Below are 18,574 nucleotides of genomic sequence, written 5' to 3' on the forward strand. Positions count from 1 at the left end.
ATGTTTTTTTTTTCCTTTCAGTAGTTCCCCTTCCAACTTTCCCTTGGTGTATCTCTTCATCCCTGGATTCATCCATGGCAGAAGGTTGCTAAGCCATGGTTTTCCTCCTGCTTGATTATCACAAGTTTGGAGGAAAACAGTTGTTTGTTTAAAGGCAAGATCTAGAAAACAGTTCTTCTCTTGATATGTTTCTCCTTGATGTCCTTGGCAGAGGGTTTGTAACTTAGTGGGGATGTTTCTGGGTCAAGGAACTGTTCTTTTGTTCAAGAAGAAAAGTGTGATATTCCATTAGTAACTAATTAAGGGCTTCCTGATTTCTTCTCATTTTCCTGGTTATTCTCACCATACCTGATGTACATATCATTTCCTGCCTGATGGGCATGTGGCATGAACCCATTCTTCAAGCAGAAGGCACCAGTACTCAAAGATGGCAAAAACAAGTAGCCATGACTTCAAGTTCTGCCTAATACTTGAAGTGCTCAGCTTGATACTGCAGGAGGGACTTAGGTTCTCCCCTTGGAGCCTGCATATAAGGTCACCAGACATCTCTCCTCCCTCCATGGGCTGCAGCTAGGCAAACAGCTGTGAATGTAGCCCTTTAAGATCTGGGGAGACTTCCCCTAACACAGAAGTGCAGGTTATTCAGGCAATGCTGAGTGAATGAGGATCAGGGCAGGAAGAGAGCCAATGGACCAATCAATAGGTGTCTCAGATATCCAGGCCACTTTCTTTGAGAGAGCTCCAATCAATGTATTGCAACAAGGGAACTGCACGGACACCAGAGCTTTGCTGTCTCAGGTTCTCCTGTCATGACGCTGCAGGGCAGGCAAGACTCACTGGGAAAAGTGGCAAGCAGAACACTCTGCCCACGGAGCCCAACTGGCTCAGATGTCTCAAGTGTCAGCCTGTCTGGATGCCTGTCTCTCACTTTCCTCTTCCATCTGGAATGTGCCCCCAGAGAGCATTAATTAGCCCTCACTAGCAGGCTCATATAGGAAGCTGCTGAATCTGGAGTCTAGAATTCCAGCAGATTCCAGTCCCAGTGCCCCTGTGGAGAGGCACTGTCCCCAGAAAACCTGTGCTCTGATGCTCTTGGCCTTGCTGAAGCACCAGCAGACAGTGGGAAATGAGCATCTTCACAGCTTTGTCCAGTAGAAGGGCACACCCCTCTGCTCTGCAAAGCTCAGGGAAACCTGAGCAACCTGTGATAATGCTCACTGCAAATGGAGAAGATGATACCTACATTCATGTCTGGCCAGTGGGGATGGCCAGTAAAAGAAAGCATGCCCTCCAACTTGCAAGGGAGAGGCATTTTTCAGAGCTGGGCATCCTTGGTTTTGTCCACCGCATTGCCTCTTTGCCCCCATCACTGTCTGTCTTGTGACTACAATGACCAAATATAGCTCTTTAACTCTGGGTGCTACAGCGTAGATCTAGATCTCTCTGGCCTTCTGGAATGATGGATAGAGAAATTTCAGCAGTTTGGCAGGTCTCTTTTAAAAACTCAATATACCTTGTCAGTTTACCTTGTCAGTTTTAGAGAGAATATACCCTTGCCATTCACGCTCTAGCCACCCATGGCCTTTCTGTTCTACAGCAATTTGTTTGTCTTCAGGACACAGATGTAATTTCAGATGACACATGGCTTGTGTATGTGGGTTCAGAGGTTTTATTTTGGACGTTGGCTGGTTAAACATGACCTTGCAGTTTTGCCCTCCACACCTCTGCTGCCTCTCTGAAGTCGCAATCCTGTGTGTCACCTTGTAGAGTGGCATTGTGACAAGGCCAGTGATGTCAGTCTTTCTCTGTGTGTCAGTGTGGTGGGTTGACCTTCACTGGCCACCAGGTGCCCACCAAGTTGCTCTCTCACTCTCCTTCCTCAGCAGGACAGAGACAAAAAATATGCTGAGAATGCTTGTGGGTTGAGATAGTGACAGGGAGATCATTCAGCAATTATTGTAATGGGCAAAACTCGACTCAGGGAAAATTAATTTAATTTACTGCCAGTTAATAAGAGAGTAGGATGTTGAGAAATAAAAACAAAACCAAAACCACTTTCCTCTTACTTTTGCTTCTTCTGAGGCTCAACTCACTCATGATACCTACCTCCTGTGCCCCAAGCAGCACAGGTGAACAGGGACTGGGAATTTGTGGTCAGTGCATCACACTTCATCTGTGCTGCTCTTTCCTCCTCACACTGTTCTCCCACTGCAGTGTGAAGTCCCTCTCACATGATACAGTTTTTCATGAACTTCTCCAAAGTGAGTACTTCCCATAGACTGCAGTTCTTCACAAACTGCTCCAACATGGGTTCTTTCCACTGGCTACAGTCCTTCAGGAACAAACTGGTCCAGTGTGGGTCCCCCACAGGCCACAGTTCCTGCTGTAAAACCTACTTCTGCATGGACTCCTCTTATTGGCTGCAGCTCCTACCAGGAGCCTGCTCTGCCACAGACTTTCCACAAGCTGTAACTTCCTTCAGGGCATGTCCACCTGCTCCACTGTGGGGTCTTCCATGGGCTGCAGGGTGGATATCTACACTACTGTGGTCCTCCATGGGCTGCAGGAGGAAAACTTGCTTCACCATGATCTTCACCATGGAGTGCAGTGTAATCTCTGCTCCGGCACCTGAAGCACCTCCTTTCCCTCCTTCTTCTCTGATCTTTGTATCTGTAGGGCTGTTTCTCCCATATTTTCTCACCCCTCTCAGCTTCTGTACTGCATGGTTTTACCCTTTCTTGAATATGTTATCACAGAGACACCACCTTCATTGCTGATGGGCTGGGCTTTGACCAGTGGTGGGTCTGTTGTGGACTGTATTGTTTCTAAAGCTGTGTTGCTCCCTGTTTTGTGCTGGCACATCTGCAGAGAACCAAATGGAGCATAAAAAGTTCAGAAAAAGAAACAAATCTGAGTCACTAATTGCTTTCATGAAGTGCATGCACATGAAATCAAGTGTTACATCACACAGTGACAAACGATTCAGCAAAGAAAATAACTGTCTAAAAAAAAATCTTGTCTAGGCATTGAGATGTCATCCAATCATCTTAATAAAAATAATGTTTATTATGTTGCTGAAGAACTGTTGTCTTCTGCTCCCTGCCAGTGCTAAAATTTGTCTTTTCAGAGTCCTACTCATGACTGAGTCCTAAGAGTGGCTTTCTGAGATATATGAGTGGCTTCTGCCCAGTTTCTTGCAGACATCACTGGTTGGCTTCCAAGAAAGAGGGTAAAGACTGAAGGGGTCTTGGGGATTTGTCCTGTGATAGACAGGTATTACCTTATTTCAGAAAGCAGAAGATAGGAGTCCCCCAGATCTACATGCATTTGATATGCTAAAAGCAGGAGTGGGAATTCCCAGGACAGGAAACGTGCCCTGAATGAGGTGTTTTGTCCCAGTCTGAATGTCTTTGAAGGCCTAGCCTCTTGGCTCTCAGGAGTCACCCAGCAGCTGTTTCTTGTGCAGTGAGAGTGAAGTCTACAAATGCAAGGAAGGAGGGTAAAGGAAGATAGTCTTGATCTGGATGCAGAAAAAGGAGGCTTTTTAACAGCAAGACAGAGATTAGGCAATCATCCAGTAAAGACATATGATTTCTCTTACCTAGGTGACTCTCTTTCTTCCCAGAGCTGTTGTGGTGTTAGTTATTCCAAGTACAATTATTCCTTTCCAAGGCTTTGTTCCTTTGCTCCTAATGCATTTCCATAAGAAATGCTAGAGAACATATTAAAATTTAACAGGGATCCCAAATTCTTTGTTACAAATCTCCCAAGCTCTAGGAATCCTATCTGTCTAATATTATTTCTGATGTAATGATTGCTGCAACGTGTGGATACTGACACTGCATGGCCAGGTAGTGAAACAGGAAAGATAAGTCAGCATAAGAGAGCCCAAAGGTCATTCAGCTTATCTTCCTCTTTCCCTCCTGTCCCTGATGTCTTTGGGAATACCCTGCTTCACAGGAACTTGCAATAACCTGGTAACCCTTGTGCTGCCCAAGTGCCTGCATCTCTGTGAATGTCGGAGGTGGTCCCCACTTCAGAGATGGTGAGACTGTAATCTCCAGATTTCAGAAGCAGCTCTTTCTTAAATCCATGATTCTCCTATTAAAGACCCTGGCTGATTAGGAAACCCTGTAGCCAGTGGAACTTTGCTGGTATTTAGTCCTAACTCTTCTGTTTCTCTTACCAGCTGCTAATATCATAATTTCTTCCCAGGGAATCAAATCTGTCATCCTGGACAGACATGGCTCTGTGAGGTGGTGAATTTGGTGCAGACATCTAGTATCTGAACAAGGGTTTTCAAACACTGGCCGTCTCAAACTAGTTCCACTTAGTAACTTTGTCTTCATCCTCTACTGAAATCCAGATAACTGAATCAACAGCAGAGCTCCTTTTCAGCAATGTAACCAGACGGAGGGTGTTTCATTTCTGTTTTCAAGTGAAAAAATCTCTCAATGGAGCAAAGTGTTTCAAGCAACCTCTCCCTCCTGTCCCCATCCCTGCTTCCAGACCATGTGTTCTCAAAAAGACATTTGATTTCAGTGAAAGCTCAGCTGACCTCCCTGCGATATGCTTGGGTTCTTGCTTTGTGCTTCCTGGGAAGGATGAGGTCTCCTCCGGGGACCCTGGGTAATTGGGTTAGCGGCCAGCTCATGTCAGGAAATTAAAAGGTAGCCCTGATCAGGTTGCTGCTGTGTGCAATTTAATGCCTTTGTATTTATAGAGCATTCTGCCTCCAGCTGCTGCCAGAAATACCCCTATTGGAAGTATCCTAATGAAAAATTGTTTTTCTTTCTCTAAAATATCCTTATGTTTAAAAACAGACAGGCAACCCCCTGTCCTTTGAAACAGGATATCCAGGAGCAGTGAGTGGCATCTTGATGTCTGTACCATCCACACCCAACTATTTTCCAAGACATGAATTGAGTATTTGCAGTGTGGCTGGAGCTAAGCAGCAGTGTGGCACAGAGCACGTGCTGCCTTTGGTAAGGAGATGGTAATTCTCCAAAGAGGAGTCTTTCAGTGGATGGGCTGTCCACAAAGGGCACAAAGGCATAAGGGCACTTGGTATCTGTTTTCTGGACATAAGAATCTCACATCGAGGACTATCCCTACAACTTCTCCCACACTCAGTGGATTATGAATCTGTTTAGTTTGGTTTCTCCAATTCATTTTGAATTATTTATCTGTCTAGGTTCTTACCACACCTAATTAAATCTCCATTCTATCAAACATGAATTCCAGGTTCCATCGATATACATCTCTGTGGGTTCAGAAAGACATCACCTCTGTACAGGTTTATGATAAAAACTTCATGCATTCTGCTACCAAAAATAGTGCTTAGTGCACTTATGTACAGAAAAGAAGAAGCATATAAAAACTACAATAACCATGCAGGGATGTTTTGACCCCGACCGTTGTGCTACAAGCTTTTAGGCAGTTCTGACAACACATCAGGTAAGATTCTTTCAGGTGTGCAAGAATGGGATGAGACTGAATGTATGTCCCACAGCTCTACAGTAACTTAAGGCATGTGCATCAACATTTTCACAGTCTCTGCTGACCTATGTGCACCAGTCACTCAGCTCTGCTGAGATTCCCAATCCCTTCCCCTTGGTCACCTTTGAAGACTGTGCCAGCCCTTGGGCTGCAGGGTATCCTGAGAGGGTCTTTACTCAAATTGCCTGGCACAGCTGTTCCAATTTAAGAATGAAATGATAAGTGGACAGTAATTCTTACCGTTGGAAAAGCCAGTGCTGAGGTGAGAACTTCAGGAGAAGCTTCAAGGCTGCAAGGCTCAATCAGAGTTGCTCTAAGAGGATGGCCAAAGCAGCAGCATGCTGTGTTGGTGGGTCTAACTCCCTCGCCTCTGTGGACCTCCATCACAAGCAGGCCTCTCTCCATGCAGTGCTGGGAGCCTCTCTATTGTGTCACATATCTAAAAATTGTTGGGTTTGATCCATGCTTTTCTACCTGTTCCAAAATATGCTCCACCTAAATAGACTGAGACAGAAAACTGGACTGAGAAAGCATTATTTTGACCCCTCAGGCATTCTCTTGGTAGTGAATGGAGAGAAGTATCTGTCACCACTCCTCCTCAGGTAAGTGGCTGGCCAGTGAGATGAATGTGGAGGTGCCTTCTTCTCTCCGTTGCGTGTCAAGGGAGCCCAGATGCACAGAAGGAAGCTGTCAAAGCCTAACATAAAGGGAGTTAAATCACAACCAAGGGCTGAAGATTCCTCTAGGCAGCAAACACCTCTTAGGGGCTTTATATCTGAGTGCTACCTCTTGGAAAGCCAGTGTAGCTGGGGCTTTGTCATCCTTTAGATCCTCTTGTGAAAGGCAACCTCGGTCTTTTCCTGGCAGGCATGTTCCTGTATCTGTTCTTTTGTGCAATGCTCCTCAGCCTGCTGCTGTGCAGGCATTGTGGCCATGGTGGCATAACCAATAGAGCTGCTGTCCTGTTTCAGACTGTTTAGAGGGCTAAGAGGGGAGGCAATCAAAGGAGAACATTTGCATGGACCATGGACACAGGGTGAATGTGTGGGTGTGGGGCTTACTACAGAGAACAAGGTACTGAGATATTCTTTATTCCCATTTGCCCTTGAAGACCTTGTTAATTCCGGAGTTTCCAAGGTGACTGCAGGAGCAAGGTGAGAGGGGCTCAGCATGGCAAGGAAGATGTACATTTGAGAGGCAGCAATGGCTAATGCTGCAGAGACAGCTCTGCAGAGCTGGCTCTCATGCAGCTGGCACTGGTGGAGGAGGAGGACTGGTTTTCAAGCTGTGTCAGTTACACCAGACTCTATATGCTTTGGACCAACCACTTGGGACATTCTGCTTGTGTTTCTGTGTGTGAGGAGCTGACACCTTGTGTTACTGGTCCAAGGCATGTGAGAGCCTCTGGTGCCAGTTATCATCAGGCATCTCAGGGCTAACCTGTCTCTGTGAGTCTGGGGACTCTTCAGCCAGACAAACAGCAAAGAAACTTTCTTACCTAACATAATCCTGAAAACATCAAAGGTGGAAGAGGCTGCAGCATCCTGCTTGAACTGATCTAATCTCTCTGTAGGGCCATGCAACATAGGAGGTGGATTTTCATCTCCACTGCCCCCTTCCCCAGACTAGTTCCCTAGTTCCCTCTCTTTCCAAGTGTAATTTCCAGGCTTGTTGACCTGCACCATGCTAGTCACTGTGTTCTTCTGGCTGTGCTGATCTGTAAGCCTCAAGTGCAAATGAGTTGGATAATTGAATCAGTCACCTACCAGAAGATTGTCATGAGGCTGACCTCTTTTTGCAGCAGTGTAAAAGCCTAGTAGGGGTCTTCTCCCCTTCCCAAGCTGGAATCTGAGTAACAAAAGAGAGCCTAGTCAGGTTGCAGCCTCTCCATTCCTCTTAGGAAGAGATGCCTTTTCCTATAGTCTGTTTCTTCCCTATCTTGGCAAGTCTGACTTTTATGGTCATCACTGCTCTCTTTCCTTGATAGGCTTCCTCCTGGTTCACTCATCCAAAAGCCACATCCTGCTGTCTCTCCTGAAGTTCAGAGCAGAAAGGAAGAGGGAAATTCTGGGGGAAACACCTTGGGCACAACCCTTCTCACTTCCTTTCTTCTCTGGTCTTAGCCTATACCTTCTAGTGTGGGGTGAAGTCACAGCCCCACAACTGAAGTTTGAGGAGTTTGGAATATTACAAGGCTGTTTTCCATGGGAGCAGTGAAGCTAACTAGATAGTTCCCATGGGCACAGCCTTGAGCTGTGTGGCTGAAGTGCAGGCGCGCATTCCTCAGTGTTTTTGTGGAAATATGTTTGTGTTGTGTGTGTGGTAAAGTAGAAGTAGGAGAACCTAATAAAAGGCTGCCTGCTGCGCTGAGCAGGCAGACATCTCTTTGTCTCACTCCCTCGTGTGTGTTGCGTGTCTTCTTCCCCCCTCGGACCGGGACCCTTCGACAGATACCCAGCGACATTCTAGCTTCTTTGGTCAGTGCCAATCCATGAACTTCAGGCTGCAGCTCTTGGGGACAGGTGCATGTGTTAGCTACAGAGCACCACCCCAGCTCAGACCCTGGGAGAGCAAGCAGGCTGTATTGGTGTGGAAACTGCAGCTCAAGGATTAGGTGGACAGTGGGCACAGGACCTGGCTGATCTATCAGGGAAGCTCAGCAAAAGCAGCCCTTTTGCCATTGCTTCAGGGCCAGCACTTGCCCTGTGTTCCCTTTGGTTGTGTCCTTCTTGAGCTAGACTCATATTGTGCCATGCAAACCCTGTAGCTTGGCTCCTCTGTTAGCTCTTTGGCAAGGTAGATCTTTCTGTTCCTGTCAATTCATGGGCATGTGATAGGACTGGATGGAAGGTAAGGTGAGGCTAGTAATTTGAAGCGACAGCTGATATTGGTCCTAGACTGCATTTCCCACTGGCCAGGGCTTAGCTTCACGGAGCTTTTAAGAGTATTTTTAGTTCCCAGAAAATAAAAGAGAATCTAAACCTGACTCTGTGTGCTGTCACCTCTGCATACTCGGCTATTTTTACTTCCGATAGTCTCGGCCTGAGTCCAGCTTTTAAAAAAAGCTGGAATTATTTTACTTCCATTAAGAAAAAAACCCTAAAGCCTGATGTTATCAAGTCAGTAAGGGGACATCTGATCCCAAAGTTGTCAGGCAGACGTCTCTCCAAGGGGCATGTCAGAGAAATGCAGGGAGCTGGAACAGATCAGCAGATCAGCTCTTTCACTGCAGAGGCTTGGTGCTGGCACAGACCTCTCTGCAAGCACTTGGAACACGAGTGGCACCCACAGGACAGTTAGAAAACTGACATCCCTGCCCTAGGCAGGATGCTGAATCGAGAAGTCCTGCGCAAGTCCTGGCTCTGCACTTCTCCCTGCTAGGTCAGAGTGGCTCTGGCAGGCAGGGAAGCTGAGAGTGAGCTGCCATTGAGCTGGGACTCAATCCCTATGGCTTTCACCACAGTCAGCTCCATATGTAGGTCAGATGGGGTGCCAGGACTCTTATTCAGGGTCCCTCCAAAGGTAACAAAATTCAATGAACAGCAGCATTTTCTTACAATACATGGGAGTGGAAGGACCTGCCAGCAAGATAAGTTATCAACGGGTGGTGCTTTCCAAACTTTGCCCTCTACTGTTGCATCTCACCTTCTTGCTGATAATGTCAAAAAGGGGGGTCCAGGAGTGCCTGTGGTGGCGACAGTTTTGTAAGGTGAGTCACCTGTCTTCTTTGAACAAGCCAGTTGTTATCTCTGTGACAACAGGGTTTGTGCAGGAGCTGGAAGGCAACAGCTTTCTTTTGCTTCTGTCTTGTGAGGTTGCAGCACCAAATTGTATCGAAAGGTCTTCAGCATGGATCAGCTGCACCTCATAAGTGGCTGCTGCACCTTGCAGTTAATGTTCAGGTGGCTGCATGTAATGTTCAGGTGTGAAACCTGCCCTTGTGATTCCAGTGTATGTATCACTCAGCCTTGCTCCAGCCCTCTCTCTTTCATCTCCCTTCTTACACTCTCCCACTTCCATTCATATCCCGGTTTACATCCCCGTCCATTTCTTCTCTGCTCAGTGCTTTGCTTCATGCTGCTTCTCTGATCTAACCCACCACACCTCACCACTCCATTTTAATGTCCTTTAGTGTCCCTCGCAGAGCTGCATCATAATCAGCCTACCTATCTTAAAATCAACCACAGAGTTGTGGACTCTGTGTAGCAGAGTAGCAGACATTAAGTACCTAAGTACCACAGGTTCTGATTTTGGGCCATGCCCTTTCCTTCCATCTAGATATGACCCATTAGGCCATCAGATCTTTGGGAAAGGGATTTTACCATGATGGTTATGTCTAGAGTGTCACAGTCAGGGACTCGAGGGATTAAATGCTTTTGTTTACTGTAGCACCTGCAGGCCACTGCACTCAGCAGCTGGTGCAGGGATGTGCTACCATGGGGGTCAGTCTGTTCACCAGCTCTGCGGCTGGAGTGATGATGACAGGGTAGAACAGTGGCTCTGTGAGTGCTGATTGAAAATGTTTGCCTCAAGGAGTGTTGCACAGGAAAGGGGAACAAGAGGAGGACAAACAGTTGTTCAGAATTAACAAGCTGAAGTCCTTGGGCAAACAGACCTCTATCTGCTCAGTGAGGGAAGGAGGGATGGAGGGTAAATCTCTCTGCATCTTTCTTATCTTTCTTTAATACACTTAAGTCCTTTGTGTCCTTATAATCTGATTGAGGGTCCCTAGTACTGCTGCAACCTGTGCAGCCATCCCTCTGCCAAGCACTGGAGGCATGCTTCTCTTTGGGAGGAAGAAACAAGCTCCTTCCCCCGTTTCGTCCCTACTCCTCCCAGTTCCCCCTCCCTTTTGCTTATCAAACTGCACAGTGAAAGCATCCTGGAAGGCAGTGTGCTGGTTTCTGCTGGGCTGAGAATGGCACCTCCCTGCACGGATGACATCCTGACGACTGATGTTAAGGAGTGCATCCTTTGTCTGGGAGGGTCCTGGGAAGCTCTGATTCAGTCCTGAAGTCTTGCAGCCTGTTCTGGATTCCTCTGTAATCTTTCAACAGTGTATTCCTGATCCTTTTCATTTTCATACCTGGTTGCTTGGTTTACTGGCAGCTCCTGAAATTTATGTCTCTCCCATCTTTCCTGGCTTAGAGGTAGATGTCACACATTCAGCAGAGCATGGAATAGAGGTCTTTTTTCTTAGGAAAACAGGGCACATTTATAGAGGGAAAGAAATCATGGATGGAAATGAAAATTTGCTACTTTATCCAGGACTTTATCAGTGTCATTCCTCAGGGATCTCCCTAGATAACCTTGGGTTTGGGATTCCCTGGCTGTCCTTCCTGAAATTGGTCTCTGGAGCATGTTGGGGCACCCAGGAAGGAGTCTTGTCCACAGCCTACCTGCTGCCGGGAATGGAGGTAAAAGAAGAAATAGGCATCATTTTCAGAAACAATACCACGTAATGGAGGAGAAAGGTGGACTTATGCTTAAGGATGTCAGTGAATTCTTCATACAGAGTCAGAAATAGAAAATGGGACAGGGGAAGGAAATTACTCAGTGTGACCTGAGCTCACTTGTATCAGCTTCATGTCTTCCTTTCCATCTTCAATATCCGTGGTCCTCCCACAGCAGCCACCTGCAACGGCAGTTCCCTTGCTCTGCAGAGCTCCACACCTGCTCATTCCTGTTTCTCCTGCTCAGTGGGAGATGTTGCTGCCAGACTGTATCACTTAGTATTGTTGGGCTGGTGTTCTTGCTGCTTAGGGGGCAGTTGGTACTGTCTGTCAATCAAATCAGTTTGGGTGCTGTAGCCATAAAGCATATTGGGATCTAGATGTTGTTGCAAGTAGCAGTTTCAAGTGGTACAGGTGTGGCTGGTGCGAGCTTTACAGTAAAAGCTTTCTCCTTTCCATGCCATAGTAAGTAAACATGGCATTGAAACGTGGAGTGACAGACATGTGCCTCCTCCTAGGGTAGAATATTCACCAGAAGACTGCAGGCTTTTTCAGGTGTACAAGTTGTTCAAAAAGCATCACTTCAAACCTGATGCGGAGTGTTTGTTTTTAGTTGTTTGTGTTTATGTATGGTATGATTGCAAAATATTAATAGCTCAATGTTATTAGTAAGTGTCTCACATACTTGGTTCCTGTGATCAGACTAGATAAACTACTGTGTGTTTCTAAGGAAGTACTCGTATAGTGTAAATTCAAAATTTCTTATTCTATTCGAATGCTTCTACATTTGTCTTGAAAGATTTTTTTTCCGTAAAAGCCACTTTTCCCAGAAGACTAAGTTATCCCAATTTCACAATAACTGATTACCAGAGACCATATGGCTGGTCAGAAATAACTGATAACTGGACAAATATCTATGGGGTTTTTTCACAGTTTCTTTTTAACACTGTATTTTGTACTAATAGCACAATTTAGTTGCTGTTCCTGGTCTATTGATGCTGCTATGGTTTTTTGCAAGGTGACAGTTACTGGTACTTCCTAGTTGCTGGGGACTATTTTCAATGTGCAATTTCCAGTTTGATTCACTGTATTTTGAAAGAGCTGCAACAAATTCTTCAGTGTCTCCCTGCTTCATTTTTATCATGGCTTTATTGTAGTAGAAGTTGTTTCTGTTTATTTGGATTCTACTCTTATTACAGGTGCCTTACTTGATCAAGGCTGAAACATTTTTGTTGAATTCATAGTTCATTATCTGTTCGCTATAGGTCACTTTTTTCAAATATAAATAGTGAGAGGTCACAGAACATTTAACTTTTCATTTTTAAGAACAATCTAAAAGCTTAGTTTTATAACTGCAGGTTTGATTGACATTTAAAGTCTTTCTTTTTAAAAGCAAGATCATCTAGAGGGCATTGAGTTCTGAAGCTTTTCATTTGCCCATTAGACTGATGGTGATTCAAGAGTTTGAATGGGTTAATTTCTGTCTTCATTAATGTTTTGAATAAAAGTAAAGCTCACAGCAGCATGCTTAGAGCTGGAGGCAGTCTAGTTGGTATTAAGATTGCTGGGTTCAGCTGAGATCTCAAGTGTTTGAGAGAGGGAAGCTCCCTGGAGTATGGGGAACATCTTACTTAGCAAATTTAAGCATCTGAACGTCAAGGTTCCCTAAGGCACTAAGGAATCGTGAGGATTTTTTTTGTTTTACCTGCAGGTGTTCGTCTGGATCGAGTCCGTGGAGGCCGACAGAAATACAAGAGGAGACTGGATTCTGAGAGCAGCACTTACCTGAGCTTACAGATCCCTCCCCCAGCTAAAAAGCCACGTATGTATTAGCCTTGAATTGTTGCCCTCTGAGCAGCCACTATATTTTTTTTCATTGATCTCCCAAAATGTACAGAATAGCAGTTGTCACTTCAAATTCCTGTGTCAGTCAACAGCACTAGGATTTTTTTCTTATGATCATAGTGTAGAGGTAGATTAGGTGGGCCTAAGGTACAGCTCAGGTACTGTTATTCATTGTACCTAGGGTTAAATACAAGACCTTTCCTAGGAGATTATGTAAATCCATTTAGTGATAGTCTGATCTTTTCCTTTACCCAAGCTATGTTAACAAAATTAGTCCGATGCTGATTTCTCTTTTTAATACTACCCATAGTTCTTTAAACTTTTCAGCATCCTACCAACTCCTTTGTGTCTCCTTCTCCCCTTGTTGGACCCTGTTGAGACAATGGCTGACAACATTACAGCAGCTTCCTGCTTTTGTCATCCCCGTGCAGAGCTGGTTTGGCACAGGCAGATCACTACAGCTTGTGTAGCTGCAGTGTAGTCTTCTCCTGTTGTCACCAAAACCATTACTGAGGTCCTATGGGTTCTGTAGTCATGTCTTATCCCAGGAGGGTCCACCTTTTATCATGAGAAATATAACAACAACTTTTCCTTTGAAATGTGCAGTGACTAAGATCGTCTCCCACTTGCTGGTGGCTGAGCCAGAGAAGATTTATGCCATGCCTGATCCAACCATGCCAGAGAGTGACATCAAAGCCCTGACAACCCTCTGTGACCTGGCAGACAGGGAACTGGTGGTGATCATTGGCTGGGCAAAGCACATCCCAGGTAAACGGAATTACAAGGGTGTAACATGAACATCAAAGGGAGCTATTATTTATCTCTGCACTTATCGGTTTTGTCTTCAACTAGGATTTTTTCATGTAGTGATGCATGGAAAGTTCTGTCACAGAAAACTGCTTGTGGTGGGCTCTCATTGGTAACAAACTCCAATGCAGCCTATGATGTAGGTGCATAAATCGATGACTCTGTATGTATGGGCCCTGGGATTATGCAGAAGGCTTTGATATGATACAGTGAAGTTCTCTGTTGTATTTGGCATTGAGTGGCCCAGTGAAAGCACTTGGGAAACAGCCTTTGGGATGGTACAGTGGACTTTTATGATCTTGTATTACATCAACATGACCTAGGTCTGTTGTGTTTATAGATGAATAAATGTTATGGCAGTGCCTGGACTTTACTGCTAATAAAAAGGCAGGTACACACCGTGTCTGTAGTGGATGTTACAGAGTCACAGAATATTCTGAGTTGGAAGGGATCCACAGTGATCATCAAGTCCAGCTCATAAGTGAATAGCCCATACAGGGATCAAACCCATAACCTTGGCATTACTAGCACCAGACTCTAACTAACTTTGCTAATTTCAGGATCATTCTTGCCCAGACTCAGGAAAGCTTTTGTCATAATGGATTCATCACAGAACAAGTCCCATTGTGATAGACAACATGCTATTGTCAGTGAATCTCCAGGCTTCTATGTTGACAAATAATGAGGACAACTTATTGGCAGTGTGACTGGCCTTGGAAGGCTCATTGACTATATTCAATGCATGTCTGTGTGATTGAGTGGCATAACAAGTGTCTCACACCTGCGGGTAGGGTGGACCCAGGCTGAAGGAGCATACATAGCCATCAAGGAAGTTCTGAGGGCAAAGATTTGGACTGGGAAGGGGAAATGCCCCCTCTCTTTCTAGTCTCTCTCCATTCACTCCAAAAACACTGGATCTGTGTGTAGAGAAGGCTCGCCAAGGAAGTCAGAGGATATCCTTGGGGTTTACATGGCTGCTTTCCAAAGATTGCTTCAGACATTCACTATGAACAGTGCACTACAGCTATAAACAGCTTACTTCAGCTATCTGCTTGCCTTCTGTCCCTCTTCCTTGTGTCAGGAGAATATCCAAGGCTCTACTACAGGATCACAGGATTTATTGCATGGTGTCTCTGTCTTCCACTGCATGGATCTGTGTTCTCTTTCTTTGCTTCTTGGCTTTAAGTTCTTCGGTGTTTGGTGAGGCATCTTAACAAAAGTGATCAGAGTTTAGTTCTCCCATGTATTTTGCTTCTTTCTGTAGCTCCTCTTTTGGCTTTTTGGTAGCTGCTTCTCTTTTTCCAGAGGGAGCATTTCTCAAATGATTCAAGAGTTAGTGGTTTTCTGAGCTATATGGAATATGGATTGTTATGAGGTGGGACTGTGAAGTCTGGAGAAACTTTTTCAGGACAGTGTTTCTGAGTAGAGGTTAATCTTGGTGGTGCCCTTCTTACAAGAGATCTGCAGTATCTGCAGGGATTACACCCATCACTAGTGCTGGAATCCATCTGGGGCTGATTCATCACAAGTGGAGTTACAGTGGTGATTAGGGAACTCAGCCTGGATTGCTCTACTAACCCAATACTTGGGGTGTTAACAGGAGTGGCTTTAAGGCAATGCAATTAGCTGCTACGGCTTTCCAGTGAGGTGCCATTGTACATTCGTCTAACCTTGGCTATTTCTGTTCTCAGAGAGGGCCCTGCTGTAGTTCCTCAGCTTGTGGCAGTGAGATGAGCATGGGACGCTCAGCTCTGAGTTCCTACTGAGTTTTCCAGCCTGGTGATATTATCCCAGAACAGGACTATAGTAGAGATTGCTCCCACACTGTGAAAGGGGTTCTTCTTCTCCTTTCTGAAAGCAGGACATACCTGCTATCATCTCAGATTTCTCTGTGTATTTTTCTCTCCTGCAACCCAGTAACAGCCGCAGCCTGGCACAGTTCAGACCAGCAGCAGTATTGTACAACAGGACTGTGTGCACATGAGAGAGCTCAGGGATTGTTAAACAAGAGAGCAGTACTGAGAAAAAAACATAGTAAAAGACAGTTCATAAAAATGGAACAAAATAATCTGTCTTCTGGAACAAGTATGAAACATACTGAGTTAGGCAGCAAGGGGGCAGAGCAGGGCAGGGCCAGGAGACTGCCACATGTCTAAATTAACCATGCCCTGTAGTTCTGCCTTCCAAGGATTTTGAACAAAAAGTGACATTGCTTCCTGTGTGCAGGAAATCTTGGTCAGAGAAGGATGGAAAAAGGAGAAAAAGTTACATATTCCTACCTTGTATTCACACTGGAATTAATAAAGAATGGTGTGATGTTAAAGTCATACCAACCCTTTAGGATCCCATGTATCAACACAAACCTCTGCCCTACAGTCTTAGCAAACAAAATCACTAAAGCTTAAACACACTCTCCTATGATAATAATAATAAAGCATGATTTAATGGTATTTAGAAAATGTTATTAGCTCAATAGCCTTATTAGCTATTAGCTCAAAAGCCACACTTAGCCAATGTGGAGTTGTGCCCTTCTGTACGAGGCCCCCTCCCCACTAGTCACTCTCCCCCCATGCTAATTGTCTTTGAAAAACATCCACCTTTTCTCTTGCTTTGATGCAGGGTGACAAGACTTCTCTTGAGGGGTGACAATGAAGGCTCTCCCAGGGTAGCTGTTGTACTGTTCTCACTAGGAAGACGATAGTACTAGCACAGAATGAAATATGGCAAGTGGAGTGACAGCAGCTGTGTCTGGAGTGGCCTCAGATCCTATAATTACATCTCCTTTTATTACCTCTGCTAATGGCCCTCCAGGATGACAGAAATGATAATAAATTAACAGATTATGAACTTCACTTGCCACAAATTATGTGACTTTTTTTTTTTTTAATTTGGGAGCTCCCACTGCCAAACCACTGAAATAAAAAAGGAAATCACACACAAAAAAAAAAAAAAAAAAAAACCTGAATGTCACATCACCTACTGCAAATAAAGCAGCTTTTCTCAAGCTGCACCTGGAAAGGAGGGAAACATGCATGCAGCTCTGTGCTAGAGCCAGGGGCTTCTCTTTTGGGAGCCTAGGGATGGCAGTGGTGCATTAAGCAGCACCTTTCAGGATCAGACTTGAGAAAAGCAGCAAGAAACAGATCACCAAGGGTATTTGCTGGATGCTGGGCCATCAGCAGCTCAGGAATGCAAAAGGGTTGGATTCTCACAATTCATGGGTGCTTAAGACAACCAGGCAGTTAAATTTCACAACTAGAGATTCCCTGGTGTTATAATCCTATAATAGCAAGCCTATGATTTTGGCCAAGTAAAAGTAGCATTTACTTTTTCTGATCTCAACTTTGATAACACGAGAGAGTTATACGATCATCTCTTTACTGCAGTGATTCAGGCATAGTCCTTTAGCCCTTGCATTCCACATCTGTAAATACTGGAGGCAAAGGGTCCCGATTCTGTCAAACGTCTCAAGTCCAGGCTTGACACCACAGTACTCCCTCTTCACACCCTCTGCTGGGGCTGAAGTCCTTGGCTACCTGGGAATGCTTCTGGCCAGGGGCTTTCCCAGGTGGGTGGGGCAATTGCAGCTGGCTCTCCTGTTCTTCTTGGCACAGGTCATGTTCTCTCCTCTTCTCACCTATTGCAAGAGCCTCTGGAAAAGGGTGATTAACCGGGATGCTGAATGTACAGGTTACTGCTAGGGTTAAGTAATTTCTTCTACTTTATTCTGTAGCAGAAAAGTATGAGCCATGCCTGTCCTGGATCCTCTTGCTCTACTACATGGCAGTTTCTCAATCTTTAACAAATTTTGTTGGCAGGCTGCAGTGAGGTGATGGTGTAACCCCTTTTGTAATCCAAACAGGGAATGAAGATGCAGAAAGGCCACATGACTGACCCAGAAAATGGACTTAAAGCAGCAGCCTAAATGCTGGACTGATCTCCATGATCAGAGCTAGGAGAGGGATGACCAAAGGAGGGAATTCAGGTTCTAAAGACTGCAGCAGTGGCTGTGCACAGACAGCATCATTACCTCTGTCTCAGGGCTAATCTCATCAGTTCCCTGTCTAGTAGGCAGAACTGGGGAGAGAACTGGGGAGACATGATCCCAAGCCTTTGAGCTGCATCACCCTACACTTGGACTGAGTCAGGAGGGCTGCATTCCAGAGCAGCACAATTCTGAGTGCAGGGCATAAGGAGCAGAAGGGTGAGGCAAAGGACGAGGCACACACCTCCCAGCCTGAGCAAGAGATAGGATTAACTAGGATTTAGGGCTACATGGAGTACAGGAATCAGTCTCACAGTCATGGAGCTGGATTTGCAGCTCTTCTCCCTAGTAGCCTGGACTCCTCTTTAGCTGTTCCCTCTGACACTCCTCCCCAATGGTTTATTGATTCTTCCCTCCCACCCACTGCTCCCCTCAGACCTTGCACTCACAGCACGTGACAGCTGATTGGTATCTGTTAATTAATGTGGCCTGGGGCCTCTTTTCTATTCAGTGGCCTGATAAGGGAAATTGGATGTCCAAGGGCTGCCAGGCCATTATCACCCTTTGCTTCCCCTGGCAACACAAACACAAAACATGGCGTAGAGATAAATAAATACCACTAACCCACCCTTCTGCCTTCCTATCCCCAGCTGAGATAGTGCAGATAGAAAAAGAGATCCCACAGTCAGTCAATATAGCAATCATCAGGTCTTTTGTTAATTGCCAACTTGATAACGAGAAATCAAATGATTATCATGGTGACTGGCTACGTAGGCCCTGATGTGGGGCCAAGAACTGTGAGCAGAGGGGGCTGTGGGATAAAGGAGTCCAGCTGACCCTTGAATGCAGCCTGTGGGCTGGGAGGCTTCTGCACAGAGGCTCATGAGGTCTCTTGGTGATCCCTGAGGCTTAATATGCATCTGGGGAGAAAACTGACAGGGGAGATGGGTGGAGCATCGCTCTCCTAGCTGAGAGGTACCTAGGT

The 18,574-nt window shown here is 45.4% G+C and overlaps 1 protein-coding gene across 4 annotated transcripts in view; it reads left to right on the forward strand.

Moving 5' to 3' along the window:
- ESRRB (estrogen related receptor beta) overlaps positions 1 to 18,574 on the forward strand; it is a 131,311-nt gene that overhangs the window by 100,781 nt on the left and 11,956 nt on the right. For all 4 annotated transcript variants that reach the window (XM_064658797.1, XM_064658798.1, XM_064658796.1 and 1 more), the window contains 2 exons: positions 12,664 to 12,774; positions 13,404 to 13,565. In XM_064658797.1, the coding sequence (XP_064514867.1) occupies positions 12,664 to 12,774; positions 13,404 to 13,565 (273 nt within the window). The remainder of the gene's footprint in view (positions 1 to 12,663; positions 12,775 to 13,403; positions 13,566 to 18,574) is intronic.

The sequence above is a fragment of the Pseudopipra pipra genome, chromosome 6 (assembly GCF_036250125.1).
Source record: "Pseudopipra pipra isolate bDixPip1 chromosome 6, bDixPip1.hap1, whole genome shotgun sequence".
NCBI lineage: Eukaryota > Metazoa > Chordata > Aves > Passeriformes > Pipridae > Pseudopipra > Pseudopipra pipra.